Source organism: Engraulis encrasicolus, chromosome 4 (assembly GCF_034702125.1).
Source record: "Engraulis encrasicolus isolate BLACKSEA-1 chromosome 4, IST_EnEncr_1.0, whole genome shotgun sequence".
In the NCBI taxonomy this organism is placed as follows: Eukaryota; Metazoa; Chordata; class Actinopteri; order Clupeiformes; family Engraulidae; genus Engraulis; species Engraulis encrasicolus.
The window spans coordinates 5,291,535-5,304,034 of NC_085860.1; the positions used below are offsets into that span (position 1 = coordinate 5,291,535).

General features: G+C 45.5%; 1 protein-coding gene across 1 annotated transcript in view; it reads right to left on the reverse strand.

The window, feature by feature from the left end:
- Positions 1-12,500, reverse strand: part of furinb (furin (paired basic amino acid cleaving enzyme) b) — a 151,394-nt gene that overhangs the window by 133,811 nt on the left and 5,083 nt on the right. The window contains exon 2 of the mRNA XM_063196583.1: positions 6,317-6,749. Within this exon, the coding sequence (XP_063052653.1) occupies positions 6,317-6,634 (318 nt within the window). The 5' untranslated portion in view covers positions 6,635-6,749. The remainder of the gene's footprint in view (positions 1-6,316; positions 6,750-12,500) is intronic.

Below are 12,500 nucleotides of genomic sequence, written 5' to 3' on the forward strand. Positions count from 1 at the left end.
TGTGTGTGTGTGTGTGTGTTATTTGTGTGTTATTTGTGTGGATTATTTGAGGAATGAGTGTTCTGAGTGGGGATGAATTAATTTTTGTAGACAGCTTTCCTGGCCAAAGCCACTGAAAGCCACTCTGAATCTTCTGCCAGAGGGAAGTAGATCAAAACAAGGATGGAGCTCCTTGTTAGTCCACACACAACCAGATAACACTCCCACCAAATGTACTGGTCACCAGTGACCACCCAAGCTGTGTTGTGGCAGTGGCCCAGTTTGAGTAGGTGTTGGTGGGTTAGTGGCAGTGGCCCAGTTTGAGTAGGTGTACAGTAGGTGGGGTGGTGGCAGTGCGATGACGAGGCCGTGTATGTTATGTGTGGGAGGTGGCCGGCGTTCATGGAATGTTCCAGACGGCGGGCAGAGATAGTGGCGCCTGTCTGTGAAGCAGCATGGCACGGAATGGCACGGTGTGGCGTAGTGTGGTGAAGCAGTATGGCATGACATGGCATGGTGTGGTGTAGTCAGGGCCGGATTAAGAACGCCCGGGGCCCCTAAGCTAAAGGTTGTTTTAGGCCCCCAAGGAAGGAACATTTCTGAACAATATTACATAGATTTTATATAAGATTTAAAACTGTACCTGACAAATTGAGTTATCAAAACCACATCTTGTCACATTTCTCCAATTACGTTGTTTTTTGCACACTTTGGCCAACTGGGCCCCCCCTGGCAGGTGGGGGCCCCTATAGGCTGCCGCCATATCTAGCCTGTGCATCAATCCGGCCCTGGACGTAGTGTGGTGCGGCCGGCTGTGCTGTTGCTTTCCTCGTGACTCCTCCTTAGGCATCATACTGCTACGAGTCCCCAGCCGCCAGGCGTGCGCCAAGCAGACATTTCCCTGCACACTTGAGCGCCAGGCACGGCCCCCTGCAGAGGTGTAAACTAACTCTTCTGTGTAATGGGAATCATCACACACAAATTCTTCCCTAGACACACAAGTACACTTACACACACGCACACGCAGACTTCCGTGGGTGCATGGGTGCGTGTGTGTGTGCGCGCACATATACAGTGCACACGCGCCTCCAGGGAAGTGTGTGTGTGTGTGTGTGTGCGTACATGTGTGTGTGTGTGCGCACACACGCAGGAGCAGGGTTGGAGTGTGGTAGGTTATCTCGTCTTTACTGCTCCACTCATAGCTGAGGAGATTCAGTCGGACATAAAAGTGGAAAGACGCCAATACCCTTTTTAAGAGGCACGGTGCTGCTGCATGTTGGCCTTAGGGTCAAAAGCTATTTTATGGATCCACACGTACGCACCCTCGCATGCACACATCTCAGAGCAGATAACCTACTTTGTACATCCATGCACATCACATACATTTATGGATTTGAAAAGGTTACAGTACATTATATATCCACAAGCACAACTTCAGACACACAAATTTACCAATTGCTACAGTGTGTGTGTGTGTGTGTGTGTGTGTGTGTGTGTGTGTGTGTGTGTGTGTGTGTGTGTGTGTGTGTGTGTGTGTGTGTGTGTGTGTGTCCGAGTGTGTCTGAGTGTGTCTGAGTGTGTATGACACAGATCCCATGATCTTGGACGTTGTGAGTCATCCTCCCCAGACTGTCTTTCAGATCGAAACGATTGTGTAGAACTAAAGGCAGTATGGGAGTTCCCAGGCTAGTGTGTCACAGTAATGGAGCGCATAACATTTTCAAAGATACGTAAAATTAACGAGTCCCACTATATCCTATTGAATGGTTTCCAAAAACACAGCGTTTAAGAGAGAGTAAGTGAGAGGGAGATAGAGCAGAGTACTGGAACTGAGAGACTAGTGGGCAAGAGAGAGAGAGAGAGAGAGAGAGAGAGAGAGAGAGAGAGAGAGAGAGAGAGAGAGAGAGAGAGAGAGAGCAATTCCATGATTATTTGACAGGAGCGTATTACTCGAGCTGATGAATAATGGAGGCGAAAGGGGTGTGCTGGCACATAACAGCCAAACACTTTCTCCTTCTCTCACTACTTCTCTCGCTCTCTCTCTCTCCCAATCCTTCTCAATCTTTCTTTCTCTCTCCATCTGTCTGAGTGGTGTTAACAAGGTGTCATGTAGAATCACCCTCCTCCGCGCAAAAACAAGAAGGCCTCTTCATTCCCTCACCCTGACCCTACTCACATAGAGCCGAGTCGACAGGACTCTTTTTAAGAAATGAGAAACAACAAAAAGAATAAACAAGCACTTACACAGTCATGGCACTTAAGCAAGCAAAGATGGTAGGATCGATGTTTATTTGGCCAAAAAATGAGACACTTGATCTCGGCCCATTTAATGAAGTGATGACAGTCGATATCGATATAAATGCACGTACACGCCTCCACTTACCAGCAGAGTGCGTACTGAAATGCGTCCAGGGTGTAATGGCCATTAGTCAAATGAGTCATTCCCACCATGTGAGGGATGCAACATCTGTGCTAATAAGCCATATTAATTCACACTTAAGGGATAATAGCAGCGGCTTATTTTAGGCACGGTGGCACGGGGATGTGTAGAGGTGGGGAAGACTACAGGTCTGTCCACGTTTGTTTGTGTAGGACTGTGGAGTTTGGCAAACACCTGCCAATGTGTCCTAAGATTCACTTTCTTCCCATTCAGGAGGGAGAGGAGATGTTTCAGAGGAGAAAAGATCTTTGTACAGGCTCACTGGCAAACGTTAAAAAAGGAGTCTGAGTCTTCCTGCGCTCAGGAAATAAAGACGAGAAGAAGAAAAAGGTTAACGGAAGGAAAGAAACAAACCTGCCGGAGAGGTTTGGCTGTTAGCGCCACGGTGGAATCCAAGCAAATTTAATTTTGTAGTCATTAAAATTCCAATTCGAGCTAACAAACAACGGCGCTCGCCTGAGAAGTGGGTCCCCAGGGCACGACAGATAAAGCGAATGGGGGAGTTAGTGAACTAACAAATGAATGATCGGGCGAGTGAGTGAGTGAGGAGGTTTATGATGGATTTCTGCCGACAAATGAAAGGGAGGAGCGACAATCCCCACGAGGGTTTCCACTTGTGCCGTGTCGGTGTATGTGAGAATATAAATTCCTGAAGCTGGAGCGAGTCTCGGTAATTCTACCCCTTAGGCCCTGTTTTTTTCTCGTATGAGCGATAAAAAAGACAGTAGAACAAGACAAATAAAATGCCTCCTCCGTTCCTGTCTTCCTTCCCCATCCTACAGAGTGAACGGCATCCGTACATGCAGTACTCACACACTACACGCACACAGAGTAGTCTAGTCACAAAACAGCAATTTGCCAGGAGCCGTGTCGTACTCGTTTGTGGATGTGTCTACTAATAATAACTGTTTCAGGAACAGATGTGTCTAAGAAATGTTAAGTGAGACGTAAGGTATTTTTGAATGTCAAGCAAAAGAACTACATGTCTCTAAGGCAGACTTGTTTCAATATTTATCATGAAAGGCATCCAGATCTGGTAGGGTTCTTTTTTTCAAAATCCTCAGCCTGACAAAGCTGGTATTTGTCTATTTGCACCACTGTCTCCCGTCCGCTTCACAAAAAAGGATGCATAGCTACCGACAAGCACTGAATCAAACACACTTTCCAATTTTACTGAGTTCCACCCACACTTTAAACACATTTTCAGACATCTAAATGCGAAAGTGTGCTCTACTCTTCTCCCTGACAGGGCCTTGGGCGTTAGATGGCAGTGAATGAAAACTCGCACCAGTAATAATACTGCTAATAATACTACTAAAGTATGAAATTGGAGGTAAGATTTCAAACCCATAATAACTTATACAATTTATAAAATTTTACCATTGATTTGCAAGTCAATGGTAAACATTAACATTTTGCCAAGTCCATTTCCCGGGCGGCACCCCCATAGTGAGAACTGCAGAGACACGAGATGAACCACAGGTCGTGGGGGCAATGGGCAGACCTGAACTGCTGCCCCAAATCACCTGGCAACAGCGACGACGGCAGGACAGCAGCTGAGGCAGGGGCAGGGTCAAACATCAGGGGTAGGTAGCGCCAGAGGCAGCAATACAGCTCCGGCCAGGGGAGTCATGTCTACAACTGGGTGTAAAACAAATGTTCATCTTGTAACACAAAGGCAGTTAAAATCCCACTGAATTCGCGTTTTAGACAAAAAAAAGTCCTGACAACCCTGTCACTGCACTATAGCATGAGGGAGAGAGAGAGAGAGAGAGAGAGAGAGAGAGAGAGAGAGAGAGAGAGAGAGAGAGAGAGAGAGAGAGAGAGAGAGAGAGAGAGAGAGAGAGAAGGAGATGATGAGTCCATGGCCTCAGGCAATAGAGCAAGGCTGTGTAGCTGTGCAGACTCTGCTGAAGCAGCGGATCCAGACTGAGCGCAGAAAAGCCTGGAATCAACACAGACTGGAGGAGATCATTCACCAGCCACAAGGGACGGCTAAACACCCCACATTAAATGGCTGCTTGTGGAAGGGAGGACAAAGACACACATGCATGCACACGCACACGCGCGCACGCGCGCACGCACGCACGCACGCACGCACGCACGCACGCACGCACGCACACACGCACACACACACACACACACACACACACACACACACAAACACACACACACACACACACACACACACACACACACAAACACAGTTGTTCTATTCTTGCTTGATGCTTCAATAACACTCTCCCACTCACTGCACCCATATAAACAAACTCCCCCCCACCCGACTGCCCCCTTGAACCCACACAAACAGACACACAGACACAGACACAGACACAGACACAGACACAGACACACACACACACACACACACACACACACACACACACACACAGCGACACACACACACACACACACACACACACACACACACACACACACACACACACACACACACACACACACACACACACACACACACACACACACACACACACACACACACACACACACACACACACACAGCAAAAGAGCTGTATATCAGCTTGGGGGGCTATTGGAAAATCTCTAAACAGGATCAGAGTGCAGTGAGATGCTGATCCTCTAACTAGTGTTTCTCAACCTTTTTTGGCAAGGCACCCTTTCAATTCATGAAAAATGTAAAGGCACCCCAAACCAACTTACCGTGGTGACCTAAATTTACTTTATTGTGCGTAAATGGCAGATGAAAGATTCCACTGACTAAGCATTCATTTATTAATTTAGACAAATATGTGTTATATTATGTAATTTATTTATCAGCCACGTTTCCGTGGCACCCCTGAGGGGGGCCTGCGGCACCCCAGGGTGCCCCGGCACCCCGGTTGAGAAACACTGCTCTAACTCAACTCCGGGCACCCCAACAGCACCAGGCCTGACTAATGCTACAGCTAGATCAAGGCATCATCGGAGTTAGCAAGTAAACATTTAGCAATGACACTCACACACATCCTTTGCCGCCCTCAACACCCCCCATTAGACAGAGAGTAGACAGATGTCCTTGTGCTTAGGCATGACCATGCATTTATGCCAGCCAATTGAGGCATACTGTATACTTGATTGTTTTATGTGTTGTGTATGTTGTAATAAATGAATTACCACATGAATGAATGTTCCTTATATTTGACAGTTACAACTGCTTCTATTTATTGATTAAAAAAGGATCAACCGCCACTTGCATTATTGTTTTTATGCTGTAAATTAAGCATTGTTAAGAATCCATTTAGCCCACTTTAGAATGGTTATCACTGAAAATTGGATTTTTTTTCATTTATTTGTCAAAAAGATAACATGAAGGGTAATTTGCATCACAATTTTCTGTGCTATAAACGAAGCACAACTTAACATTTGGACCAGTTAGTAAATTAATTATCTTTATTATTGATCTTGGAATTATCTATTTGGGCGTGTATGTCTACAGTATGCCTGCCTTTGCCAACCACTTCCATCATTGCTCTTCGAAATAGAAATTAATCACTGTAAGTATTTACTGTTAAGAATCAATATGGTTCACTTTTTTAAAAAGTACAGGATGGCAAGAAGTGGAACTTAATCGTGATTGCAACATAACTTTGGTCCGTTTCTCATCTAATGGGTATGTAGTACCGGTGCTGTGGAGCGAAACTGAACGATAACGGGGTTCACCGTACGGCCTACATCTTTTTTCTCTGCCACAGCATCAGCACAGAGCTGACCCATTTGTCATACTGTGTGTCTCCTGAGCAAGGCTCTCTCTCTCCGCCTGGCATGCACAAACATTATTTATCTGTCATTAAATAAACACCCACGACACAGCAGGAATAGTCACCCACTCATCATCTCCAACATGACAAGATGTCGCTGGAGACTTTGCAAACTCACGTTGCCATGGTTGATGAAGCCGTGCTTCCTGGCGATGCGTTCGGCCTCGCGGGCTCCACCGCTGACGTGCACGGCCCAGGAGTTGGAGTAGACGCCGGCTGGATGAGAGTAGCCTCCGGTGGGGTGGGAGTATCCGGAGCTAGGGTGGGAATTGGAGCTGGAGGCGGTGGTGGTGGTTCCCTGGCCTCCCAGAGAGCTTAGGGGCAGCTGGAGGAGGAGCGAGAGGAGCAGGAGAAGGAGGTGGTGGTGGAGGTGGAGGTGGAGATGCAGGGGGAGCGGAGGAGCCCCAGTGTGCAGCAGGCGCGGCCAGGCATCCATGAACAGGGGGGCTGGGTCCCTGGCGGCCGGCCTGGATGGAGGGAGGGGAGGGGAGGGGGAGGAGGAGCAGAGTAGGGGTCACTGGCTACTGCTGTGGAGGAGTTTGACACGAGACCTGCAGAGGAAAAAGCAAAAAGGGAAGATGGCGGTTGTTACACATAGAGATACATTGAGACAGACACACATAGACACATGCAACCCAACACGTGTGGTATGACAAAACCTTGTAAAACTAAAAACCCAAATACATGCAGACGCACACACACACGTATAAGCTTGTGTTATTGAAAAGTCACTCACAGAAACTAACACACACACACACACGCACACACACACACACACACACACACACACACACACACACACACACACACACACACACACACACACACACACACGCACACACACACACATATTTAATCTATTTTTTTTTCTTTTCAGATAAAAAAACCACATCTCTGTGATCCCCTCTACTTTCATGGCCCTCACATCTGAGCCTCCAATCTCTGGAGCAGAGAAACAATATCTGGGATCAGACATGTCTGGTGCGGTCTGGACTTCTAATGGATGATCATTAGACCTGACAAGCCCAGCCTTGCCCTGCTGCGCTGACCAACATGCAGAATGATAAACCATGCTGCTTGTACGTGTGTGTGTGTGTGTGTGTGTGTGTGTGTGTGTGTGTGTGTGTGTGTGTGTGTGTGTGTGTGTGTGTGTGTGTGTGTGTGTGTGTGTGTGTGTGTGTGTGTGTGTGTGTGTGTTTATTTTTCAGATGGGGGTTTAACAAGGCAGTGATTTCATTGTGTCTTTGCTAAACCACAGTCTACAAAGAAATAAAGTGCATCATTTATTTTTCCTTTTCTTTTTTGCCGTGGAAAGGATCTACAAAAATGATGGTTCCTCAAGCTGTGCGGTTTGTTTGTCGTCTGGACTAATTGAGCAAATGTAAGGTTACAGCTGCCGCATGCTTTTAAAGTTGTTTCTGGGTGTGTGGAAAACACCACTCTGCCCAATATAAAAAGGCCCAAACTGCTATCTATCTCCCCAGCTGCCTGTCTGGCTCTACTTTATCCCTGCATTTCCAATTCTCTTCTGTTCCAATTGTGGCAACATTTAGTATGCAGGAGACAGCCAGCGGTTGCTTGCAAGCAAGTAGGTTAGGGTAGGTAACAGGATTGCACACTACTACAAAGTATATTGCGAGCCAAATATGACTTTGTTATAAAATGGTAATGTTCAATACCAGGCTTTGCAAGATATTAGAGCAAAAATAAAATATTAATGAAAATATCATTACATAATATAATCACATATTTACATTCAGAATCTTTGGCCATGTTATACCATTCAGCCCTTGATGCCTGTCCTCAATCACAGCTCATAGTCTATGGCTTAGCAATAAACATTAAACTGCAAATCTTTCCCTCTCAGTACACTTTCACTTCATTTCATTTATATTATCAACAATACCGTATATTACATAGGCCTATCATATGATTAAATTATACATACAAAATAATACATAGCCATGTAAGTGAAGAGAACTTCTTCTTCAACATTATACCTATCCTCCACCTCCCTCCACGCCTCTTCATCTCTCCATCTCTACGCCCACTGCTCTCCTCTACTTCCACTTCCCTCCTCGAGTCCATTCTCCCTACTCTCGTTACTTTGCTCTCCTCTCCTCTCGTTTCATCTTGCTCTCCTCTCCAGCCCTTCCCTAGCCACATTACCTGCTGCCATCTAATATTCTTACCATATGGCAGGGTGGTGCTTAGCACAGTCACCCATCAAAAGAACGCTCATGATGGCGATTACGGTGTGGGTGGGATGTCTGGCTGTCTGAGAGAGCGAGTGTGTATTTGACACAGCTGCACACACACACACACACACACACGCACGCACGCACGCACACGCACACACACACACACACACACACACACACACACACACACACACACACGCACGCACGCACGCACACGCACACACACACACACGCAGAGACACACAGGCACACACGTGCACACACACACCATGAGGCAAAATTGAGTTAAGTGAGCTTGTAAGCTCATCAGCACGATTCTCATATTATTCAGCCCTGCGCAACTCTCTGGCCTTTTTTATTGGAAAAGGGAAAGAGAAGAGATGAAAGAAAAGCACAGAGAACGTGGGACGCAGAGGGAAACTGATAAGAGAAGGTTGATGCAGGGAGGGAGATGAATAGAAACAGAGGACAGACAGGCATATACACAGATGGAGTGAGAGTCTACAAGATTCGTTTTAAAGTGTCCTTCCTGTGGTCTGCCTTTGCGTGCCAGGCTGAAAAGACGACAACGCAGATGATGGAGATGAAAAAGAAAAACCTTAACAAGGAACGCAAATCTGGACAGGAAATCATCATCGTGACTGATAAAAAGCACACAGCACTGGGAAGGAGGAGAGGAATAGAATGTCTCTGAACACTCTCATTTAAAATTTTGCAGAGCTAGCTCCCTCACAACCAGGGAAGCCGACAGGGGGAGACAAAGGGGTCACTTGTCCCGGGCCCAGGGAGAGAGGGGGCCCAGAATTGGATCCTTATGACATTGTATTGATTGGGGTAGGGGGCCCTCATAGATGTCTTTCTCCCGGGCCCAGCCAAAGCTGTCAGCGGCCCTGCTCACAACCATTCATCTCACTGAGAATACAGTAGTACATGTTAGACGTCAGCAGAACTGTCCACAGTGTGGTGAAACACTTGTGTTCGGAGGGCCACTCACAAGTCAGTATCTTGATAAGAATGCACGAATAAGGAGGACATTCTTTTTCCACAGATGTCATGATAAACATAAGAGGCCCATCTGACTGCAAAGCTGGCAGTGTTGAAAACGCACCACTTCATGTGTTTGTTACAAAAATATATCAGCTACTACTACAGCAGAGCTTTATCATAATTGAAACATAACATCATTTTATTTTTTATACAAATTATATGGAGGTTTGTGGGGTGAGGAAGAGTTAGGGAGGGGGAGACAGAGAGGGAGGACAGAGGTGCTGTAGCCAGCCCTGCGCCACCCTAGTGACACAACACCTTCAGCATTGCTTCAAGTCAGGCCAGGAGCAATACAAATATAGTTTCTGGGCTCCAAATAAATCGGGAACCCCTCCCACTTTGTCAGGAAGCTCCTCCCACTTTGTCAAGAACTTTCCATAACTTTCTATAATAAATGGATTCTCAGTGTTTGTAAACACAATGTTGTGAGGAGGGGCAAGACACTGGCAGCCAACCACGTGCGCTATTTTTTTGACCGACAGCGGTTTGCAACAATCAGAGGTTGAGTTGTGCGCGGATAGTTTCGCACAGTCAGGTTATAAAGAAAATGTAGAACCCATGTATATGTCCTTCTAGTTTCCCTCTCTCCCTCCTTCTTTGAGACTGTCATCACTCACTTGCTCGGTCTCTCTAGCCGGCAGGCCCAGCCCAGTCGTAGACGTCTGTGACCTCATTAAATAGCTGACACAAAGCAGGTACAGGTGGGCGCACATGTGTGTGTGTGTGGTCACCTTCATAATGACATTGCCACTTGCCGGCTGCACACTTAGGAAAATGAGTGTTCAAGCGGGCCACAGTGCTATGGTGGAAGGAACACTGCGGCATTTGATCAAATACAGTAGTATGGATGGATGTGGACACATCAGGGTGTGTGGGTGGTTTAGGTGGGTGGTGTTCGTTGTCTGACATTTAGGTGGTTTGCTTTCATGGGACGCGTTTTAACTTAACATCCATTGCACATCAAATGACTGTACTTTTCATTTAGCAATTAAGCCGACATGGATTGGCTATCCAGACTACTATCATCTTGTTCACCCCTATCTGAACAAGAGCTGAATAATAGCCTATTCCACCAAAAGTACACATTAAAATGGAAACATTGTTTAATGGGTATAATGTCCCAATCACAAATGAAATTATGGTAACAATAGCCTACATAAGGGTGTCATGTACCCAGCATAAGAGAGACATGACATGTCAGGAACATTACTGGCATTTAAAACTGTTTGGCTGTCATGACTCATGACACCCATGACATTCCAAAAACCAAATGACACACTATGACAAGAGTAGTAAACATCAATAATGTGGTATTCATGTTCCTGGCATGTATTACGCCATTCTTATGACAGTTACATGACACACTTAAAGCGATGGGTAGGAGTAGATTCACCCTAATGCCATTTGAACCGTGACATCCATCCAGTAGTACACCCGAAGTGTTTTCTGGCTTGGACGAACATTAGCAGAGTTACCGAGTTATTCTATGGTTATTCCGAATAGCTTGGCACAAGCGAAAATGGCTCCTGGCAGTATCTCCAAACACATATGAGACATAAACTGGGGCATAGTCTAAAAATGCCAACTGGTTTCAACCACACTGGGTATTCATCAGGGCATGACAAGAAAAGACTTCACATTGGGTGACCTATTTATCAGTTACGCTGGGTCACATGTGATGAACGTTACACCTCCTTGTCTCATGTACAAAAGGTCCCTGAAGAAGGCCCAGCAGCCACCAAGTTTTTAAAGAAGGCACGTCTATCTATTGACTTCAAGAGCACCAGCATACTGGAGATTACTGGCTCATCTTTGGAGAGCACTCCGTATTTCTCCCTCTAAACATCTTTGTGTCTGCCTTCTGTTCTATGGTGTGACAATGCAGAGGAGCCTTGCAGACAACAATCCCCATCGGTGTACTCCGAACCAAGCTCAAGGACGCACTCAACCAATCTCAAACTCGCACTCAAGTGTTTCAGTCTTACTGTTGATTGTACAACATTTTTTCTGTAACACCATTTTTAAGATTCCTTTTGTAGTGTTTGTGTATCTATACTACCGTAATAAAATATGATGTACTTTCATTATGCATGCCTCATTCCTCTAGCCATATGCCACAGTGTAACTAGCATTACATAGGCCCCTATTGTTACTGATGTTTATAATTGTCATTACATATTACATACTTTTTTTCACTGTCGTACCTGAGTAATGTAGGGACAGTCAAATGAAGTGTATCTGGTCTTCATAAGCTACTGCAGGAGCTCTGATATTCAGCTGCAGGAGATGGCTAAACTGCTCTAAATATTTACACTGTGCAAGTCTAACATTATAGATTGTATTTGTTTATGATTATGTCATCACATATGAACATAGCTTGTTTCACTGTCATACTTAACTAAAAAAGTATCAGGTCTGTAAAATGCAGTGACTGTCCAGTGTCCAGCCATCAACGGCTACTGCAGGAGATGTGATATTCAGCTGCAGGGGATGATGAAACTGCTCGAATTGCTTTAGCACTAGTTTCATGTTTTTCACATCTCTAACGTAAAGGTCATATCGTCATTTCAAGCGGTGCTTTCTTGCTGACAGGGATAAACTGAACATATAGTTCCCAGTGCCACGCCATTAATTCCAATTATTTAATATTTATTCATTAGTTTAACTTTTATGTTGGAAACTGAAATGTCACTGTTGAATTGCTGTGGAACTACGCCACTAATACCAATATTGTAATGTGGCGCTATGACAGCTTTTTGATTAATGTTAAGCCAAGTCTCGAGAATGACTAAGTGTAGTTGCCAGTATGGGCTTTATACATTAACTGTCATGGCAGGATGAATAGCATTTCCCTCATGCAGGTTGAAGAAAAACAGATTGCCCTTTCATTTGAAACAGCAAGTGGAAGCAATAACGATTATTATTATTTTTTGTTATTCTTTTTACGAGGTGACAGACAGAACAGATGTGCAGGAACATCAGAGCAGAGCTTTAGTAATAAGCTCCTTAGGCTTAGTTTACCATGGAGGCCCTGGCAGTGCCAACATTATGCTG